This window comes from Leuresthes tenuis, unplaced genomic scaffold (assembly GCF_036924035.1).
Source record: "Leuresthes tenuis unplaced genomic scaffold, fLeuTen1.0.hap1 SCAF_9, whole genome shotgun sequence".
In the NCBI taxonomy this organism is placed as follows: Eukaryota; Metazoa; Chordata; class Actinopteri; order Atheriniformes; family Atherinopsidae; genus Leuresthes; species Leuresthes tenuis.
This window is the reverse complement of record NW_027325363.1, coordinates 583,097-603,133: the sequence shown is the minus strand read 5'-3', so window position 1 is coordinate 603,133 and position 20,037 is coordinate 583,097. Positions and strand designations below refer to the sequence as shown.

At 41.4% G+C, this 20,037-nt stretch overlaps 1 protein-coding gene across 1 annotated transcript in view; it reads right to left on the bottom strand.

Moving 5' to 3' along the window:
- Positions 1-345: 345 nt before the first annotated feature.
- Positions 346-20,037, bottom strand: part of abcg1 (ATP-binding cassette, sub-family G (WHITE), member 1) — a 32,673-nt gene continuing 12,981 nt past the window's right edge. The window contains exons 3-15 of the mRNA XM_072391837.1: positions 19,200-19,317; positions 18,953-19,085; positions 6,216-6,266; positions 5,982-6,127; positions 4,822-4,945; positions 4,229-4,343; positions 3,638-3,783; positions 3,271-3,372; positions 2,209-2,377; positions 2,023-2,123; positions 1,120-1,278; positions 928-1,046; positions 346-838 (exon numbers count right to left, since the gene is read on the bottom strand). Coding sequence (XP_072247938.1) covers positions 610-838; positions 928-1,046; positions 1,120-1,278; positions 2,023-2,123; positions 2,209-2,377; positions 3,271-3,372; positions 3,638-3,783; positions 4,229-4,343; positions 4,822-4,945; positions 5,982-6,127; positions 6,216-6,266; positions 18,953-19,085; positions 19,200-19,317 — 1,712 coding nt within the window. The 3' untranslated portion in view covers positions 346-609. The remainder of the gene's footprint in view (positions 839-927; positions 1,047-1,119; positions 1,279-2,022; positions 2,124-2,208; positions 2,378-3,270; positions 3,373-3,637; positions 3,784-4,228; positions 4,344-4,821; positions 4,946-5,981; positions 6,128-6,215; positions 6,267-18,952; positions 19,086-19,199; positions 19,318-20,037) is intronic.

Sequence of the window (20,037 nt, the reverse complement as noted above, 5' to 3'; positions counted from 1 at the left end):
CAGATCATCCTTTCATGTTAAAACATTACTGACTGCTGGTTTATCTGAGATTAGGCTGATTTTTTAAATGAAAAAGAGAATCCTTCTATTGGATGTAAAGTTCATACAAACACCAGTGAAAGACGAGTCATTGACATGATTTACAGACTTTTAAACATCAAATCTGTATTTTATGGGGACTTTCAGTGTCACTGGAGACACTAAATGCAGGAAAATGAGCATCAATCACCCGAGTTAAGAGGTTTGACCTGTAAAGGACCCATAAAGAAGATACTGAACACAGGACAGAGGAAGTGAACTGTTTTTATTCATGAACAGAGTCTGTGGGTCACCTTTAAACTCATCAATAATTCACTAAAGTAGTCCTGAGACAGTTTTCCTGCAGACTTTCAGGTTGTGGCACAAAGAAACTTTCAGGAACCAGGAGACCAGCTCCAGATCCTTTGAAACCTGAATGAGACAAAACCAGATCTACGTCTACAGGCATCACATCTCTTCTTCGTGTGTTTATGAACAGCGAGCCAAAGCAGCGTCAGTGTTCCCATGGAGACAGACAACATGGCTGCATGCTAACTTTGGCCTAAAAGCAGTGCGACTCCTCCTCCTGCTCTACCTCTCGGAGCTGATCTTGTACCGGAGGACGAAGTAAGCAATGAGCCTCAGAGAGAAGAAGAAGATGGCGAGGATGATGAAGTCCAGGTAGAGTTTGGCGTCCAGCATGTCCAGTTCCTTCAGGATGGCCTCCGACTTCTGGAAGTGACACGTTTCATCTTTGTCGCAGTGCAGGTCCTCTCGGTCCAGGCCGTAGATGGACAGGATGACGCCCTCAAACCCGTATCTGAAACACAGCAGCAGCTCATCTCAGACTGCCTGAGCAGCAGCGCCCCCTGCTGCATCGGATCTGACTAATATGTGCAGCGCCCCCACCTGACATAAGAGATGTAGGACATCCACTGCAGGTACCAGGGGATGGTGTCAAAGCTGACAAAGAACCCAGAGAACAACAGAACCGGGATCGCCGTCACCGGACCCACAAACGTGGCCACCTGTGGGATGAAACACACCTGAGACTCGTCTGCATCACCTGTGAGCTGATGCAGGTGAGGAGGGAGTACCGACCTGGAGCGAGGTGGAGGCGGCGCCGATCAGCAGACCCAAACTCTGAGCCACCAGAGAGGTCAGAACCCCCAGAGACAGGAAGAGGAAGAAGCGCCCGGCGTCTGGAGGCTGCGCCGTCATCCAGTACACGATGCTGCAGTACACCACCGGGAACACCACCTGGACCGGGGACAAATAACCACACGCCTGCTCTGAAGCTCTAAAGATCACAAACTGATCTGGGAACAGTTCTCAGAGTCTCTGGATGCTCAGGAGGAACAAACCAGATCAAAGGTCTCAGATGTATTTAAGACCTTAAAGCTGAGCATTAACACATTAAGTCGTGATGCGTTCATGTCTTTTTGTCCCGTAATGAGTCCTGGCTGATACCTCAGTTATCAGCCTGGCTGATATCTGACAGAACCAGAACCATCAGAACCAACTGGACTGTTGGACCCAAACAGAACTATCTGTGGAGTTTAGGGACATGAAGGCAAGAAAAGATTGTCTCAAGATGGAAAATAACAAGACTGAACAACATGTTTGACCTGAGGCTGGAATCAAATGTTTACTCCCAGATTCCAGCAGCCTGGCTGATATCAAACAGAACCAGAACCAACTGGACTGTTGGACCCAAACAGAACTAACTGTGAAGAAGGTGGCCAAGAGGCAGCATGTAAACAGCAGGGGACAGAGAACTGAACCCTGTGGGACACCACAGGTCATCTTTAATTATTCTTGTCTTTAACTGTGTTACTCAGACAGAACCAAAGGTAATTACACCTCCTCTACAACTGTGGTGTACCGCAGGGCTCTATTCTAGGTCTCATTTTATTCTTACATTTCTTACATTCTGATTTATTACATTTGAGTGGAGGACAGAAGAAGTGTCGGGCCTAACACACTGAGAGCTCTGATTGTTACCTGGAAGGGGACATCGGCCATGGTCTTAGCCAGGTAATACGCCTTCAGGCTGTACCAGTAGTTCAGATGTTCCCTGAGAAAAACCGCCATCTCCAGAGGAACTGAACACAAAGGAAGAAGTCATCTCTGATCTCAGCTCTGAGCTCAGATGAGCTCGCTGAATCACATGATCAGCAGGTGACTCACAGGTGAGCACGGTGGGCATCAGAGCAGCGAACATGAGGAACAACATGGAGAAGAACAGGAAGCCTGAGTTACTCAGAACCTTCTTCGCCTCGTTGCCGATGCCCAGGTACAACAGACCAATCAGAACGCCGATCCCGATGTGAGATGAGATCCTCAGGTGAGTCAGGACCTGTTCGACCAATCACAGCGTTACTCACTCCAACGCTGCCAGGCAGTTACAGTCCTACAGATTATTTCCTGGAAATTTCCTCATCGTTGCCTGAAACTCAGCTGCTGTTTACTATGAGTTACAGAATGTTTCTGTTAATTATTTCGGGACATTAATGTTTAAGATTTTTTTTTTTCATTTATTAAACGCCTGCTAACCGCCCTGCAGCACGTAATCATCTCAAAGGGGAAGGGTTGACACCTTGTTTAGGTTCTACAAACATATTTTTCTCTGCAGTCATTCACCAGTCTTTAGCTAACTTTGGCTTTAGCTAACTTTAGCTTTAGCTAACTTTAGCTAACTCTGCTGGAACATTAGCCTCAGATATAGTTTATCCACTGGGCTCTTATATCCTCTGAGGCTGCTGCTGGATGGAAGATGCATGCTCCTCAGTGCAGCTGACAGCAGAACATTTCCACCAGAAGCTGGCTTCATCCGTCCAGCAGGGTGGAGGTGAGTGGGCGGGGCTTAGCAGAGGAGGCGGAGCCAACTTAAGGAGTGACTTTAGAAATGAAGGGGAACTAAATAAATACCAGGGTTGTGTTTTTGGGGACCAAAACACCTGCTGGGGACTTCAGACGCCCTGATATATGCTCCCAGGATAAGGAAGAAGGGATTTTTACACAATATGGAAGCTGTAATCTGAAGGACTATTGAATGTTGTGCTGTAACACTGATCTGTGAGGAGGAAGACCCTGATGCACCTCCTAAAACAGAGCAATAGGGGAGCTAAACCGTAGAGTCAGTGGAAACAGATGTTCTCCTTTAATAACAGCAGCAGAACTGCTTTCAGTGAACTCTGAGGAAGTTTTCTGGAAAAAACAGGTCATCAAACTGAGAGATGAGTTTTTCACCGAGTCTCTGAGGATGCTGAGGAAGGTCCTTCTGAACAGGATGCAGAACTGAGTCATACAGCTGGCTGAGAAACTGTGGCAGCCTTCAGACGGAGAGTTCTCCTGACGACCAGAGACAAAACTCATCATCCGAGTTTTTTCAGGTCAGAAATGCTTTTATTACATTCAAATCATCATCAGAACCGTAACCACCATCATCTCATTCTGTCTTCTTCTATTTTTCTGTGTTGTTCTAAAGTTTAAAACCAGACGTTTAATCTTTCCTGTAACCAACAACCATCAGAGAAAAGGTGAGAAATAAATAAATGTCTGATTATCTTTAACTGCTGTTTGTTGCTTCTCCTCTTCGGGTGCGTTTGTTTTCTACCTCCTCTGTGCGCTGCCACAGGAGCGGGTGGAGCTTAGTGTCTCCGTTCAGCTCCGTCTGATCCTCCTTCTCACACTTCCTGTCCTGAACCGCCTTCACCAGCCTCACCATCTGGTCCCCGTACTCCCCGGACGCCACCTCCATGACTGCAGAACAGAAGTTTTTGGTTTCACTGGGTGTCGCCTCTGACCCGGAGCTCGGTTCTGAGCAGCATGTCAGAACTGGGTTTTATCCCCTTCAGAATATCACCAGAATACAACAGTTTCTCTCCCAAAGCGATGCAGACACACTATTGCATGCTTTTATTTCCCCCTGTGATGCTCTCCCCCCACAGCTGCTGCAGAACTCGGCTGGTTCTGGTTCTGACCCACATATAACAGCAGCTCTGCGCCGGCTTCCTGTCGGTTTCAGGAGGTTTTAAGGCTGTTTCTTAAAGGTTTCAGTCCTGCCTGTTGATCAGAGCTGCTTTTATATTCTGAGCCTGTCAGAACCTTCAGGTTCTTCTGGGTCAGAACTCAATCCCCCGCTGAGACGGCTTCCTGTTACCGTGGCTAGAGTGATTAGAGACAGACGGTGAGGCGTGGGGCTTACCGAAGTCGGCGGGGTTGTGGTAGGTGGGGCAGTTGAGTCCGAGTTCTCGCAGGTACGGAACCAGACTGGACACCCTCCCTCTGTAGATGCACTGACCCTGACTGAGAACGTACAGCTGGAACACACACACACAAACCTGCGTCGGAGCGCCTCTTTGATTCATCCTGACACTCATTTCAGGTGCTTTTGGACCTTCCTTTGAACAGCTTTTATTCTGAAGGTCACAGGGACAGCAGCTGGCCCGGTGTTACGGTGCCTGTTGCCCCCTCTCTGCTGTCCTCTCATTAGGTTTGAACTGGACTGTTAGCATCTGCTTTGTGCTTAACGACACGTTCTTTACTCTTGGTTCATTTCCTGAAAACATGATTATTTTGCTATGAATTACAGGAACATCCTGTTTGGTTCTCATAAATGAAGGAACTTTCTCATTCCATCAGCACCAATCTGCTGGTTTCTCTGCTGCTCATGTTCAGGAGGAAAGTTTGCGGTGAATCTGCTGGGAACTCATCGGCTGCAGTTTGGCTGCAGGAAGTCGGCAGGTCGCAGAGCTTGAATCAGATGTGAACTTTGTGAGTTTGTTGGGCTCGGCTCACCTTGTCGAAGAGCTCGAAGAGTTTGGCGCTGGGTTGGTGGATGGTGCAGATGACGGTCCGCCCTCCTTGAGCGAGAGCTTTGAGCAGAGACACCACCTGGAAGCAGGACGAGCTGTCCAGGCCGCTGCACACAGACACACAACGTCACACAGAAGATGCTCAGACCAGAGAACCAGCATCCGAGCTCAGAGGACTTCAGGACTTCTGTGGGCCAAAGTCCAAAAGCAAACAGTGTGGCTGCAGCAGCAGCTGCATGGATAAACTCTGTGAGAGCGTCTGAGAGCAGTCAGTCGGTCCTGTGCTGCTGGGTTTCAGGTGGAAACTCCAAGCTGGATCTAACTGACTGTTAGCAGCATTCATATGGGCTCATTTTCCAGATCAAGAGCTATGATCTTATCACTTTCCTGCCCTATAAATATCCAAATCCTCAGTTGGTTCCCTCTGGTCACTCTGACTCATGTGATCAAATCGCTGTGACTGAGTTTTACAGGCCAGAGTCAGAGAGCTTTTGAATCAATAATGAGTTTGATGAAGGGACATCGGACCTGGAGCTGTGAGGAACCTCTGACATCACACATGTGCACAATTCATCTCAAATTCAATAATATCAGTCGTGTGTGAATTTTCATGGATAACCAAGATACCAAGGGGAGCTTTATTCATTTATCATATCACAAAACTGACCTCAGTAATCACAATATAAATATTTCCCCGTATGTTGTGGCCCAGAGAGAAACAAACTGATAGATAGATAGATAGATAGATAGATAGATAGATAGATAGATAGATAGATAGATAGATAGATAGATAGATAGATAGATAGATAGATAGATAGATAGATAGATAGATAGATAGATAGATAGATAGATAGATAGATAGATAGATAGATAGATAGATAGATAGAAAAAAAGAAAGAAAGAAAGAAAGTTCATCCATTTAAATGAAGAAAACCGTCCATAAAACTTCCAGGACAAGAGGACTGAATCCTTTCAGCTGGATGTCACTGAGGTCAGGAAGAGGTAACCCACATTATCTGACCTCCGACACCATCAGATTAAACCTTCAGTGAACAGATTAAAGCGGTGAGGAATGGACTTCTGCAGCAGAACCAGAACTTGAATCTAAACCCAGTTTCACAGCTACATAAAGGTTTTTCTCACCTCGTGGGCTCATCGAAGAACATGACCGGAGGATTATTGACGAGCTCCAGAGCGATGGCCAGCCGCTTTCTCTGACCCCCCGACAGGTGGGACGTCCTGGTTTTAGCACAGTCCAGCAAACCTAGAGCCGTCAGGATCTCTAGGACCTGATGGAGGAGAAACCAGAACCTGACCTGCAGCTCAGACTCTGAGATCGGGAACAGGACCGAGAACCAGTGAGGGGTCAGAACTCACCATCTCCCTGCGAGCCTCCACCTTCTCCTGCAGCTTCAGGTTGGCTGAAACCTGCAGAAACACCGAGACTCAGAACTCACTGATACAACAGCCCGGTAGAGACCAGATGTTCTAAATGTGGGGATGGTACCGACATGTCCTCACCAAATGTTCAGCCCCTGCTGAGCTTCGGCTGGCTGTAAGTTTGATGAAAAACATAAAGGATGCTCAGCTGCCCTGTCTGACCCGCTCTGATCATAAAGGGATCAGCGGGTCACTGACCACCTGAGCACTACAGTCACCTGGAAAAGTATTCAAACACATTCTTCTTTCTGGCAACCTGGAATTAACGTGGACTTTTGGAGGTTTTTATCATACCAACCACTTTAAAGGTGGAGGATTTACACTGACTCTGATTTACACTTTGACTATGATTTACACTGACTCTGATTTACACTTTGACTATGATTTACACTGACTCTGCTTTACACCATGACTCTGATTTACACTTTGACTATGATTTACACTGACTCTGATTTACACTGACTCTGATTTACACTGACTCTGATTTACACTGACTCTGATTTACACTGACTCTGATTTACACTTTGACTATGATTTACACTGACTCTGATTTACACTGTCTCTGCTTTACACTGACTCTGATTTACACCATGACTCTGATTTACACTTTGACTATGATTTACACTGACTCTGATTTACACCATGACTCTGATTTACACCATGACTCTGATTTACACCATGACTCTGATTTACACTTTGACTCTGATTTACACCATGACTCTGATTTACACCATGACTCTGATTTACACTGACTCTGATTTAGACCATGACTCTGATTTACACCATGACTCTGATTTACACCATGACTCTGATTTACAATGACTCTGATTTAGACCATGACTCTGATTTACACCATGACTCTGATTTACACTTTGACTCTGATTTACACTGACTCTGATTTAGACCATGACTCTGATTTACACCATGACTCTGATTTACACTTTGACTCTGATTTACACTGTCTCTGCTTTACACTGACTCTGATTTACACTTTGACTCTGATTTACACTGACTCTGATTTACACTGACTCTGATTTACACCCTGACTCTGATTTACACTTTGACTCTGATTTGCACTGACTCTGATTTACACTGACTCTGATTTACACAATGATTCTGATTTACACCATAACTCTGATTTACACTTTGACTCTTTACACTTTGACTCTGATTTACACCATGACTCTGATTTACACTTTGACTCTTTACACCATGACTCTGATTTACACCATGACTCTGATTTACACTTTGACTCTGATTTAGACCATGACTCTGATTTACACTTTGACTCTGATTTACACTGACTCTGATTTACACTTTGACTCTGATTTACACAATGATTCTGATTTACACTGACTCTGATTTACACCATGACTCTGATTTACACCATGACTCTGATTTACACCATGACTCTGATTTACACTTTGACTCTTTACACCATGACTCTGCTTTACACCATGACTCTGATTTACACCATGACTCTGATTTACACTTTGACTCTGATTTACACCATGACTCTGATTTACACTTTGACTCTGATTTAGACCATGACTCTGATTTACACTTTGACTCTGATTTACACTTTGACTCTTTACACCATGACTCTGATTTACACCATGACTCTGATTTACACTTTGACTCTGATTTAGACCATGACTCTGATTTACACTTTGACTCTGATTTACACTGACTCTGATTTACACTTTGACTCTGATTTAGACCATGACTCTGATTTACACTTTGACTCTGATTTACACTGACTCTGATTTACACTTTGACTCTGATTTACACAATGATTCTGATTTACACTGACTCTGATTTACACCATGACTCTGATTTACACCATGACTCTGATTTACACTTTGACTCTTTACACCATGACTCTGCTTTACACCATGACTCTGATTTACACCATGACTCTGATTTACACTTTGACTCTGATTTACACCATGACTCTGATTTACACTTTGACTCTTTACACCATGACTCTGATTTACACTTTGACTCTTTACACCATGACTCTGATTTACACTTTGACTCTGATTTACACCATGACTCTGATTTACACTGACTCTGATTTACACTGACTCTGATTTACACTTTGACTATGATTTACACTGACTCTGATTTACACTGACTCTGATTTACACTTTGACTATGATTTACACTGACTCTGATTTACACCATGACTCTGATTTACACCATGACTCTGATTTACACCATGACTCTGATTTACACTTTGACTCTGATTTACACCATGACTCTGATTTACACCATGACTCTGATTTACACTGACTCTGATTTAGACCATGACTCTGATTTACACCATGACTCTGATTTACACCATGACTCTGATTTACAATGACTCTGATTTAGACCATGACTCTGATTTACACCATGACTCTGATTTACACTTTGACTCTGATTTACACTGACTTTGATTTACACTGACTCTGATTTACACTTTGACTCTGATTTACACTGACTCTGATTTAGACCATGACTCTGATTTACACTTTGACTCTGATTTACACTGACTCTGATTTACACTTTGACTCTGATTTACACAATGATTCTGATTTACACTGACTCTGATTTACACCATGACTCTGATTTACACCATGACTCTGATTTACACCATGACTCTGATTTACACTTTGACTCTTTACACCATGACTCTGCTTTACACCATGACTCTGATTTACACCATGACTCTGATTTACACTTTGACTCTGATTTACACCATGACTCTGATTTACACTTTGACTCTGATTTAGACCATGACTCTGATTTACACTTTGACTCTGATTTACACTTTGACTCTTTACACCATGACTCTGATTTACACCATGACTCTGATTTACACTTTGACTCTGATTTAGACCATGACTCTGATTTACACTTTGACTCTGATTTACACTGACTCTGATTTACACTTTGACTCTGATTTAGACCATGACTCTGATTTACACTTTGACTCTGATTTACACTGACTCTGATTTACACTTTGACTCTGATTTACACAATGATTCTGATTTACACTGACTCTGATTTACACCATGACTCTGATTTACACCATGACTCTGATTTACACTTTGACTCTTTACACCATGACTCTGCTTTACACCATGACTCTGATTTACACCATGACTCTGATTTACACTTTGACTCTGATTTACACCATGACTCTGATTTACACTTTGACTCTTTACACCATGACTCTGATTTACACTTTGACTCTTTACACCATGACTCTGATTTACACTTTGACTCTGATTTACACCATGACTCTGATTTACACTGACTCTGATTTACACTGACTCTGATTTACACTTTGACTATGATTTACACTGACTCTGATTTACACTGACTCTGATTTACACTTTGACTATGATTTACACTGACTCTGATTTACACCATGACTCTGATTTACACCATGACTCTGATTTACACCATGACTCTGATTTACACTTTGACTCTGATTTACACCATGACTCTGATTTACACCATGACTCTGATTTACACTGACTCTGATTTAGACCATGACTCTGATTTACACCATGACTCTGATTTACACCATGACTCTGATTTACAATGACTCTGATTTAGACCATGACTCTGATTTACACCATGACTCTGATTTACACTTTGACTCTGATTTACACTGACTTTGATTTACACTGACTCTGATTTACACTTTGACTCTGATTTACACTGACTCTGATTTAGACCATGACTCTGATTTTCACCATGACTCTGATTTACACTTTGACTCTGATTTACACTGTCTCTGCTTTACACTGACTCTGATTTACACTTTGACTCTGATTTACACTGACTCTGATTTACACTGACTCTGATTTACACCCTGACTCTGATTTACACTTTGACTCTGATTTGCACTGACTCTGATTTACACTGACTCTGATTTACACAATGATTCTGATTTACACTGACTCTGATTTACACCATAACTCTGATTTACACTTTGACTCTGATTTACACTTTGACTCTGATTTACACCATGACTCTGATTTACACTTTGACTCTTTACACCATGACTCTGATTTACACCATGACTCTGATTTACACTTTGACTCTGATTTAGACCATGACTCTGATTTACACTTTGACTCTGATTTACACTGACTCTGATTTACACTTTGACTCTGATTTACACAATGATTCTGATTTACACTGACTCTGATTTACACCATGACTCTGATTTACACCATGACTCTGATTTAAACTTTGACTCTTATTTACACCACGACTCTGATTTACACTTTGACTCTGATTTACACTTTGACTCTTTACACCATGACTCTGATTTACACCATGACTCTGATTTACACCATGACTCTGATTTACACCATGACTCTGATTTACACTTTGACTCTTTACACCATGACTCTGATTTACACTTTGACTCTTTACACCATGACTCTGATTTACACCATGACTCTGATTTACACCATGACTCTGATTTACACCATGACTCTGATTTACACTTTGACTCTTTACACCATGACTCTGATTTACACTTTGACTCTGATTTACACCATGACTCTGATTTACACTTTGACTCTTTACACCATGACTCTGATTTACACTTTGACTCTTTACACCATGACTCTGATTTACACTTTGACTCTGATTTACACCATGACTCTGATTTACACTGACTCTGATTTACACTGACTCTGATTTACACTTTGACTATGATTTACACTGACTCTGATTTACACTGACTCTGATTTACACTGACTCTGATTTACACTTTGACTATGATTTACACTGACTCTGATTTACACCATGGCTCTGATTTACACCATGACTCTGATTTACACTTTGACTCTGATTTACACCATGACTCTGATTTACACCATGACTCTGATTTACACTGACTCTGATTTAGACCATGACTCTGATTTACACCATGACTCTGATTTACACCATGACTCTGATTTACAATGACTCTGATTTAGACCATGACTCTGATTTACACCATGACTCTGATTTACACTTTGACTCTGATTTACACTGACTTTGATTTACACTGACTCTGATTTACACTTTGACTCTGATTTACACTGACTCTGATTTAGACCATGACTCTGATTTACACCATGACTCTGATTTACACTTTGACTCTGATTTACACTCTCTCTGCTTTACACTGACTCTGATTTACACTTTGACTCTGATTTACACTGACTCTGATTTACACTGACTCTGATTTACACCCTGACTCTGATTTACACTTTGACTCTGATTTGCACTGACTCTGATTTACACTGACTCTGATTTACACAATGATTCTGATTTACACTGACTCTGATTTACACCATAACTCTGATTTACACTTTGACTCTTTACACTTTGACTCTGATTTACACTTTGACTCTGATTTACACCATGACTCTGATTTACACTTTGACTCTTTACACCATGACTCTGACTTACACCATGACTCTGATTTACACTTTGACTCTGATTTAGACCATGACTCTGATTTACACTTTGACTCTGATTTACACTGACTCTGATTTACACTTTGACTCTGATTTACACAATGATTCTGATTTACACTGACTCTGATTTACACCATGACTCTGATTTACACCATGACTCTGATTTAAACTTTGACTCTTATTTACACCACGACTCTGATTTACACTTTGACTCTGATTTACACTTTGACTCTGATTTACACTTTGACTCTTTACACCATGACTCTGATTTACACCATGACTCTGATTTACACCATGACTCTGATTTACACTTTGACTCTTTACACCATGACTCTGATTTACACCATGACTCTGATTTACACCATGACTCTGCTTTACACCATGACTCTGATTTACACCATGACTCTGATTTACACTTTGACTCTGATTTACACTTTGACTCTGATTTACACCATGACTCTGATTTACACTTTGACTCTTTACACCATGACTCTGATTTACACTTTGACTCTTTACACCATGACTCTGATTTACACCATGACTCTGATTTACACCATGACTCTGATTTACACTTTGACTCTTTACACCATGACTCTGATTTACACCATGACTCTGATTTACACTTTGACTCTGATTTGCACTGACTCTGATTTACACTGACTCTGATTTACACAATGATTCTGATTTACACTGACTCTGATTTACACCATAACTCTGATTTACACTTTGACTATGATTTACACTGACTCTGATTTACACTTTGACTATGATTTACACTGACTCTGATTTACACTGACTCTGATTTACACTGACTCTGATTTACACTGACTCTGATTTACACTTTGACTATGATTTACACTGACTCTGATTTACACTGTCTCTGCTTTACACTGACTCTGATTTACACCATGACTCTGATTTACACTTTGACTATGATTTACACTGACTCTGATTTACACCATGACTCTGATTTACACCATGACTCTGATTTACACCATGACTCTGATTTACACTTTGACTCTGATTTACACCATGACTCTGATTTACACCATGACTCTGATTTACACTGACTCTGATTTAGACCATGACTCTGATTTACACCATGACTCTGATTTACACCATGACTCTGATTTACAATGACTCTGATTTAGACCATGACTCTGATTTACACCATGACTCTGATTTACACTTTGACTCTGATTTACACTGACTCTGATTTAGACCATGACTCTGATTTACACCATGACTCTGATTTACACTTTGACTCTGATTTACACTGTCTCTGCTTTACACTGACTCTGATTTACACTTTGACTCTGATTTACACTGACTCTGATTTACACTGACTCTGATTTACACCCTGACTCTGATTTACACTTTGACTCTGATTTGCACTGACTCTGATTTACACTGACTCTGATTTACACAATGATTCTGATTTACACCATAACTCTGATTTACACTTTGACTCTTTACACTTTGACTCTGATTTACACCATGACTCTGATTTACACTTTGACTCTTTACACCATGACTCTGATTTACACCATGACTCTGATTTACACTTTGACTCTGATTTAGACCATGACTCTGATTTACACTTTGACTCTGATTTACACTGACTCTGATTTACACTTTGACTCTGATTTACACAATGATTCTGATTTACACTGACTCTGATTTACACCATGACTCTGATTTACACCATGACTCTGATTTACACCATGACTCTGATTTACACTTTGACTCTTTACACCATGACTCTGCTTTACACCATGACTCTGATTTACACCATGACTCTGATTTACACTTTGACTCTGATTTACACCATGACTCTGATTTACACTTTGACTCTGATTTAGACCATGACTCTGATTTACACTTTGACTCTGATTTACACTTTGACTCTTTACACCATGACTCTGATTTACACCATGACTCTGATTTACACTTTGACTCTGATTTAGACCATGACTCTGATTTACACTTTGACTCTGATTTACACTGACTCTGATTTACACTTTGACTCTGATTTAGACCATGACTCTGATTTACACTTTGACTCTGATTTACACTGACTCTGATTTACACTTTGACTCTGATTTACACAATGATTCTGATTTACACTGACTCTGATTTACACCATGACTCTGATTTACACCATGACTCTGATTTACACTTTGACTCTTTACACCATGACTCTGCTTTACACCATGACTCTGATTTACACCATGACTCTGATTTACACTTTGACTCTGATTTACACCATGACTCTGATTTACACTTTGACTCTTTACACCATGACTCTGATTTACACTTTGACTCTTTACACCATGACTCTGATTTACACTTTGACTCTGATTTACACCATGACTCTGATTTACACTGACTCTGATTTACACTGACTCTGATTTACACTTTGACTATGATTTACACTGACTCTGATTTACACTGACTCTGATTTACACTTTGACTATGATTTACACTGACTCTGATTTACACCATGACTCTGATTTACACCATGACTCTGATTTACACCATGACTCTGATTTACACTTTGACTCTGATTTACACCATGACTCTGATTTACACCATGACTCTGATTTACACTGACTCTGATTTAGACCATGACTCTGATTTACACCATGACTCTGATTTACACCATGACTCTGATTTACAATGACTCTGATTTAGACCATGACTCTGATTTACACCATGACTCTGATTTACACTTTGACTCTGATTTACACTGACTTTGATTTACACTGACTCTGATTTACACTTTGACTCTGATTTACACTGACTCTGATTTAGACCATGACTCTGATTTTCACCATGACTCTGATTTACACTTTGACTCTGATTTACACTGTCTCTGCTTTACACTGACTCTGATTTACACTTTGACTCTGATTTACACTGACTCTGATTTACACTGACTCTGATTTACACCCTGACTCTGATTTACACTTTGACTCTGATTTGCACTGACTCTGATTTACACTGACTCTGATTTACACAATGATTCTGATTTACACTGACTCTGATTTACACCATAACTCTGATTTACACTTTGACTCTGATTTACACTTTGACTCTGATTTACACCATGACTCTGATTTACACTTTGACTCTTTACACCATGACTCTGATTTACACCATGACTCTGATTTACACTTTGACTCTGATTTAGACCATGACTCTGATTTACACTTTGACTCTGATTTACACTGACTCTGATTTACACTTTGACTCTGATTTACACAATGATTCTGATTTACACTGACTCTGATTTACACCATGACTCTGATTTACACCATGACTCTGATTTAAACTTTGACTCTTATTTACACCACGACTCTGATTTACACTTTGACTCTGATTTACACTTTGACTCTTTACACCATGACTCTGATTTACACCATGACTCTGATTTACACCATGACTCTGATTTACACCATGACTCTGATTTACACTTTGACTCTTTACACCATGACTCTGATTTACACTTTGACTCTGATTTACACCATGACTCTGATTTACACTTTGACTCTTTACACCATGACTCTGATTTACACTTTGACTCTTTACACCATGACTCTGATTTACACTTTGACTCTGATTTACACCATGACTCTGATTTACACTGACTCTGATTTACACTGACTCTGATTTACACTTTGACTATGATTTACACTGACTCTGATTTACACTGACTCTGATTTACACTGACTCTGATTTACACTTTGACTATGATTTACACTGACTCTGATTTACACCATGGCTCTGATTTACACCATGACTCTGATTTACACTTTGACTCTGATTTACACCATGACTCTGATTTACACCATGACTCTGATTTACACTGACTCTGATTTAGACCATGACTCTGATTTACACCATGACTCTGATTTACACCATGACTCTGATTTACAATGACTCTGATTTAGACCATGACTCTGATTTACACCATGACTCTGATTTACACTTTGACTCTGATTTACACTGACTTTGATTTACACTGACTCTGATTTACACTTTGACTCTGATTTACACTGACTCTGATTTAGACCATGACTCTGATTTACACCATGACTCTGATTTACACTTTGACTCTGATTTACACTCTCTCTGCTTTACACTGACTCTGATTTACACTTTGACTCTGATTTACACTGACTCTGATTTACACTGACTCTGATTTACACCCTGACTCTGATTTACACTTTGACTCTGATTTGCACTGACTCTGATTTACACTGACTCTGATTTACACAATGATTCTGATTTACACTGACTCTGATTTACACCATAACTCTGATTTACACTTTGACTCTTTACACTTTGACTCTGATTTACACTTTGACTCTGATTTACACCATGACTCTGATTTACACTTTGACTCTTTACACCATGACTCTGACTTACACCATGACTCTGATTTACACTTTGACTCTGATTTAGACCATGACTCTGATTTACACTTTGACTCTGATTTACACTGACTCTGATTTACACTTTGACTCTGATTTACACAATGATTCTGATTTACACTGACTCTGATTTACACCATGACTCTGATTTACACCATGACTCTGATTTAAACTTTGACTCTTATTTACACCACGACTCTGATTTACACTTTGACTCTGATTTACACTTTGACTCTGATTTACACTTTGACTCTTTACACCATGACTCTGATTTACACCATGACTCTGATTTACACCATGACTCTGATTTACACTTTGACTCTTTACACCATGACTCTGATTTACACCATGACTCTGATTTACACCATGACTCTGCTTTACACCATGACTCTGATTTACACCATGACTCTGATTTACACTTTGACTCTGATTTACACTTTGACTCTGATTTACACCATGACTCTGATTTACACTTTGACTCTTTACACCATGACTCTGATTTACACTTTGACTCTTTACACCATGACTCTGATTTACACCATGACTCTGATTTACACTTTGACTCTTTACACCATGACTCTGATTTACACCATGACTCTGATTTACACTTTGACTCTGATTTGCACTGACTCTGATTTACACTGACTCTGATTTACACAATGATTCTGATTTACACTGACTCTGATTTACACCATAACTCTGATTTACACTTTGACTCTTTACACTTTGACTCTGATTTACACCATGACTCTGATTTACACTTTGACTCTTTACACCATGACTCTGATTTACACCATGACTCTGATTTACACCATGACTCTGATTTACACTTTGACTCTTTACACCATGACTCTGACTTACACCATGACTCTGATTTACACTTTGACTCTGATTTAGACCATGACTCTGATTTACACTTTGACTCTGATTTACACTGACTCTGATTTACACTTTGACTCTGATTTACACAATGATTCTGATTTACACTGACTCTGATTTACACCATGACTCTGATTTACACCATGACTCTGATTTAAACTTTGACTCTTATTTACACCACGACTCTGATTTACACTTTGACTCTGATTTACACTTTGACTCTGATTTACACTTTGACTCTTTACACCATGACTCTGATTTACACCATGACTCTGATTTACACCATGACTCTGATTTACACTTTGACTCTTTACACCATGACTCTGATTTACACCATGACTCTGATTTACACCATGACTCTGCTTTACACCATGACTCTGATTTACACCATGACTCTGATTTACACTTTGACTCTGATTTACACTTTGACTCTGATTTACACCATGACTCTGATTTACACTTTGACTCTTTACACCATGACTCTGATTTACACTTTGACTCTTTACACCATGACTCTGATTTACACTGACTCTGATTTACACCATGACTCTGATTTCCACCATGACTCTGATTTAAACTTAGACTCTTATTTACACTTTGACTCTTTACACTTTGACTCTGATTTACACTTTGACTCTTTACACCATGACTCTGATTTACACCATGACTCTGATTTACACCATGACTCTACTTTACACCATGACTCTGATTTACACTTTGACTCTGATTTACACTGACTCTGATTTACACCACGACTCTACTTTACACCATGACTCTGATTTACACTTTGACTCTTTACACCATGACTCTGATTTACACTTTGAGTCTTTACACCATGACTCTACTTTACACCATGACTCTGATCTGTCTGCCAGCCTCCTGTTGTGTGAACATGTCAAAGATCAGCCCATAAATGTTTGTGGCCCTGCAGGATCCTCAAAGAGCCTTAAAACAGTGCAGCAGACACTCGACTGTGGTTCAGAGCAGGGACGGATGGTATGAATGTGCCGACAGGGCTGGACCCCTCCTTATTTTAGAAAATAAACGTGACAAAAATTGATGAATTTGAATAGATTATTTTAAATTCATCTGAAACCTCGAGTAGAAACTTAGAATCCTTCTAAATGAGCTCATTTTTTACCCGCCCCCTTCATCTGCTGCTCTGTTGGGATAAATGTGCTCAGACCACAGACTTTGGGAAATGACAGTAAAGAGAAGGGGACACATGAACCAAAAGATGTTCCAGTAACACAGACGAGGTCTGCGCTGTAATGGCTTTCATACAGCTTTCCTGGCTGTGCTCTCTGCTGAGCAGGATTTCATCCAGAAACACCTGACTTCACTGAAATGATGATTAACCTCACAGAAAGGTTGTTGGTGTGACCAGGCCCAGGCCTGATGCTTTCCCTGAGCTTTACCCGCCAGCTGTTCTTACTGTGGTTACTGGTTGTTCTGACCGGGACCCTGACTGGGACCCTGACTGGGACCCTGACTGGGACTCTGACTGGGACCCTGACTGGGACCCTGACTGGGACCCTGACTGGGACTCTGACTGGGACCCTGACTGGGACCCTGACTGGGACCCTGACTGGGACTCTGACTGGGACTCTGACTGGGACTCTGACTGGGACCCTGACTGGGACCCTGACTGGGACTCTGACTGGGACCCTGACTGGGACCCTGACTGGGACCCTGACTGGGACCCTGACTGGGACCCTGACTGGGACTCTGACTGGGACTCTGACTGGGACTCTGACTGGTTGTTCTGACTGGGACCCTGAGTTCTGGTGGATAATAATGTTGTGGTAAAAGGGAAAATAACTGAAAGCTGTTGTGTTGTGGTGCTTCTGTTGTTGAAACACTACTTTATTCAGTAGTTCTGTACCATCATGGCCTCCTGCACGGTGAGGTGAGGCAGCAGCATGTCGTCCTGCATGATGTAACAGGAAACCTTCCTGAAGGAGCGCAGGTCTCTGGGCTGGCCGTTGATCAGGATCTCTCCCTTCATCCCCGTCTCCCTGCATGAAAGCACAAAGTCAGATGGGGAAGTGTGAGGCTTCCCTGTCGGAGGCCCTGACAGACCCTGAAGTCATCTGAAAGCAGTCACTCTCAACCAGACGGACACAACCCACCTGTACCCGGCCAGGATATTCATCAGGGTGGACTTTCCGGCTCCTGAGGGCCCCATGATGGCCACCAGGTTCCCACTTGTGAATTTCCCAGAGATCCCTTTGAGCAGAGTTTTGTAACCTGAAACAGAGCAGAAACAATCAGCCTGCAGGTTCCCAGCCGCACTCACAGCAGCTCTTTGTGCTCCAGTCCACGGATCTGGTTTCAGAGCGGTTTGGAGGTTGTATTCAGAGCAGTTTCCCGTTCATCTGCACAGATTCTCACACGGCCGACCGACCGCCTCCAACACGTTGGAGCGGATCCTGCACGGCCATGGAAGGCATCTGGAAATGAATCAGTCATTTGAATGACTGTGGAGGTGCTAAACAGCTGAATTTCATGTTGTTCACCGTGGAAATGGAACAAGGAGGAGGATGGCCTGCAGTGTTTATCTGCTGATGGAGGCTGAATGCTCTTTAATGAGATTATCAGATGTAATCTGGTAGAATTGGATTTAATCCTCTGACCGATAGTAACCGCAGTGCAGTGTTGTGCTGAGACTTACATAATGAAGCTTTTTGATTTTTCAGGCTGAGTTCACACAGCACTGTCTGTAACTGAAGAACCTGAATGTTGCAGCGATACCTGATGATGTTTTAAATGATTCAACTTCATTTAGCTTCATTTAACATGCTTTACTCGACATGTTTTCACAAAGGTCAGCAGAGGTTAGAAGAGATGAACAAAACCCAGCTGCTGACATTTATTCAGGCCCAACTGTAGAAGAAAGATTTTCTGACACCATCGAGACTCTAAACTGACAAAGTCCAAACCTTCCCCCATCTTGTCTATGTTCCTCCC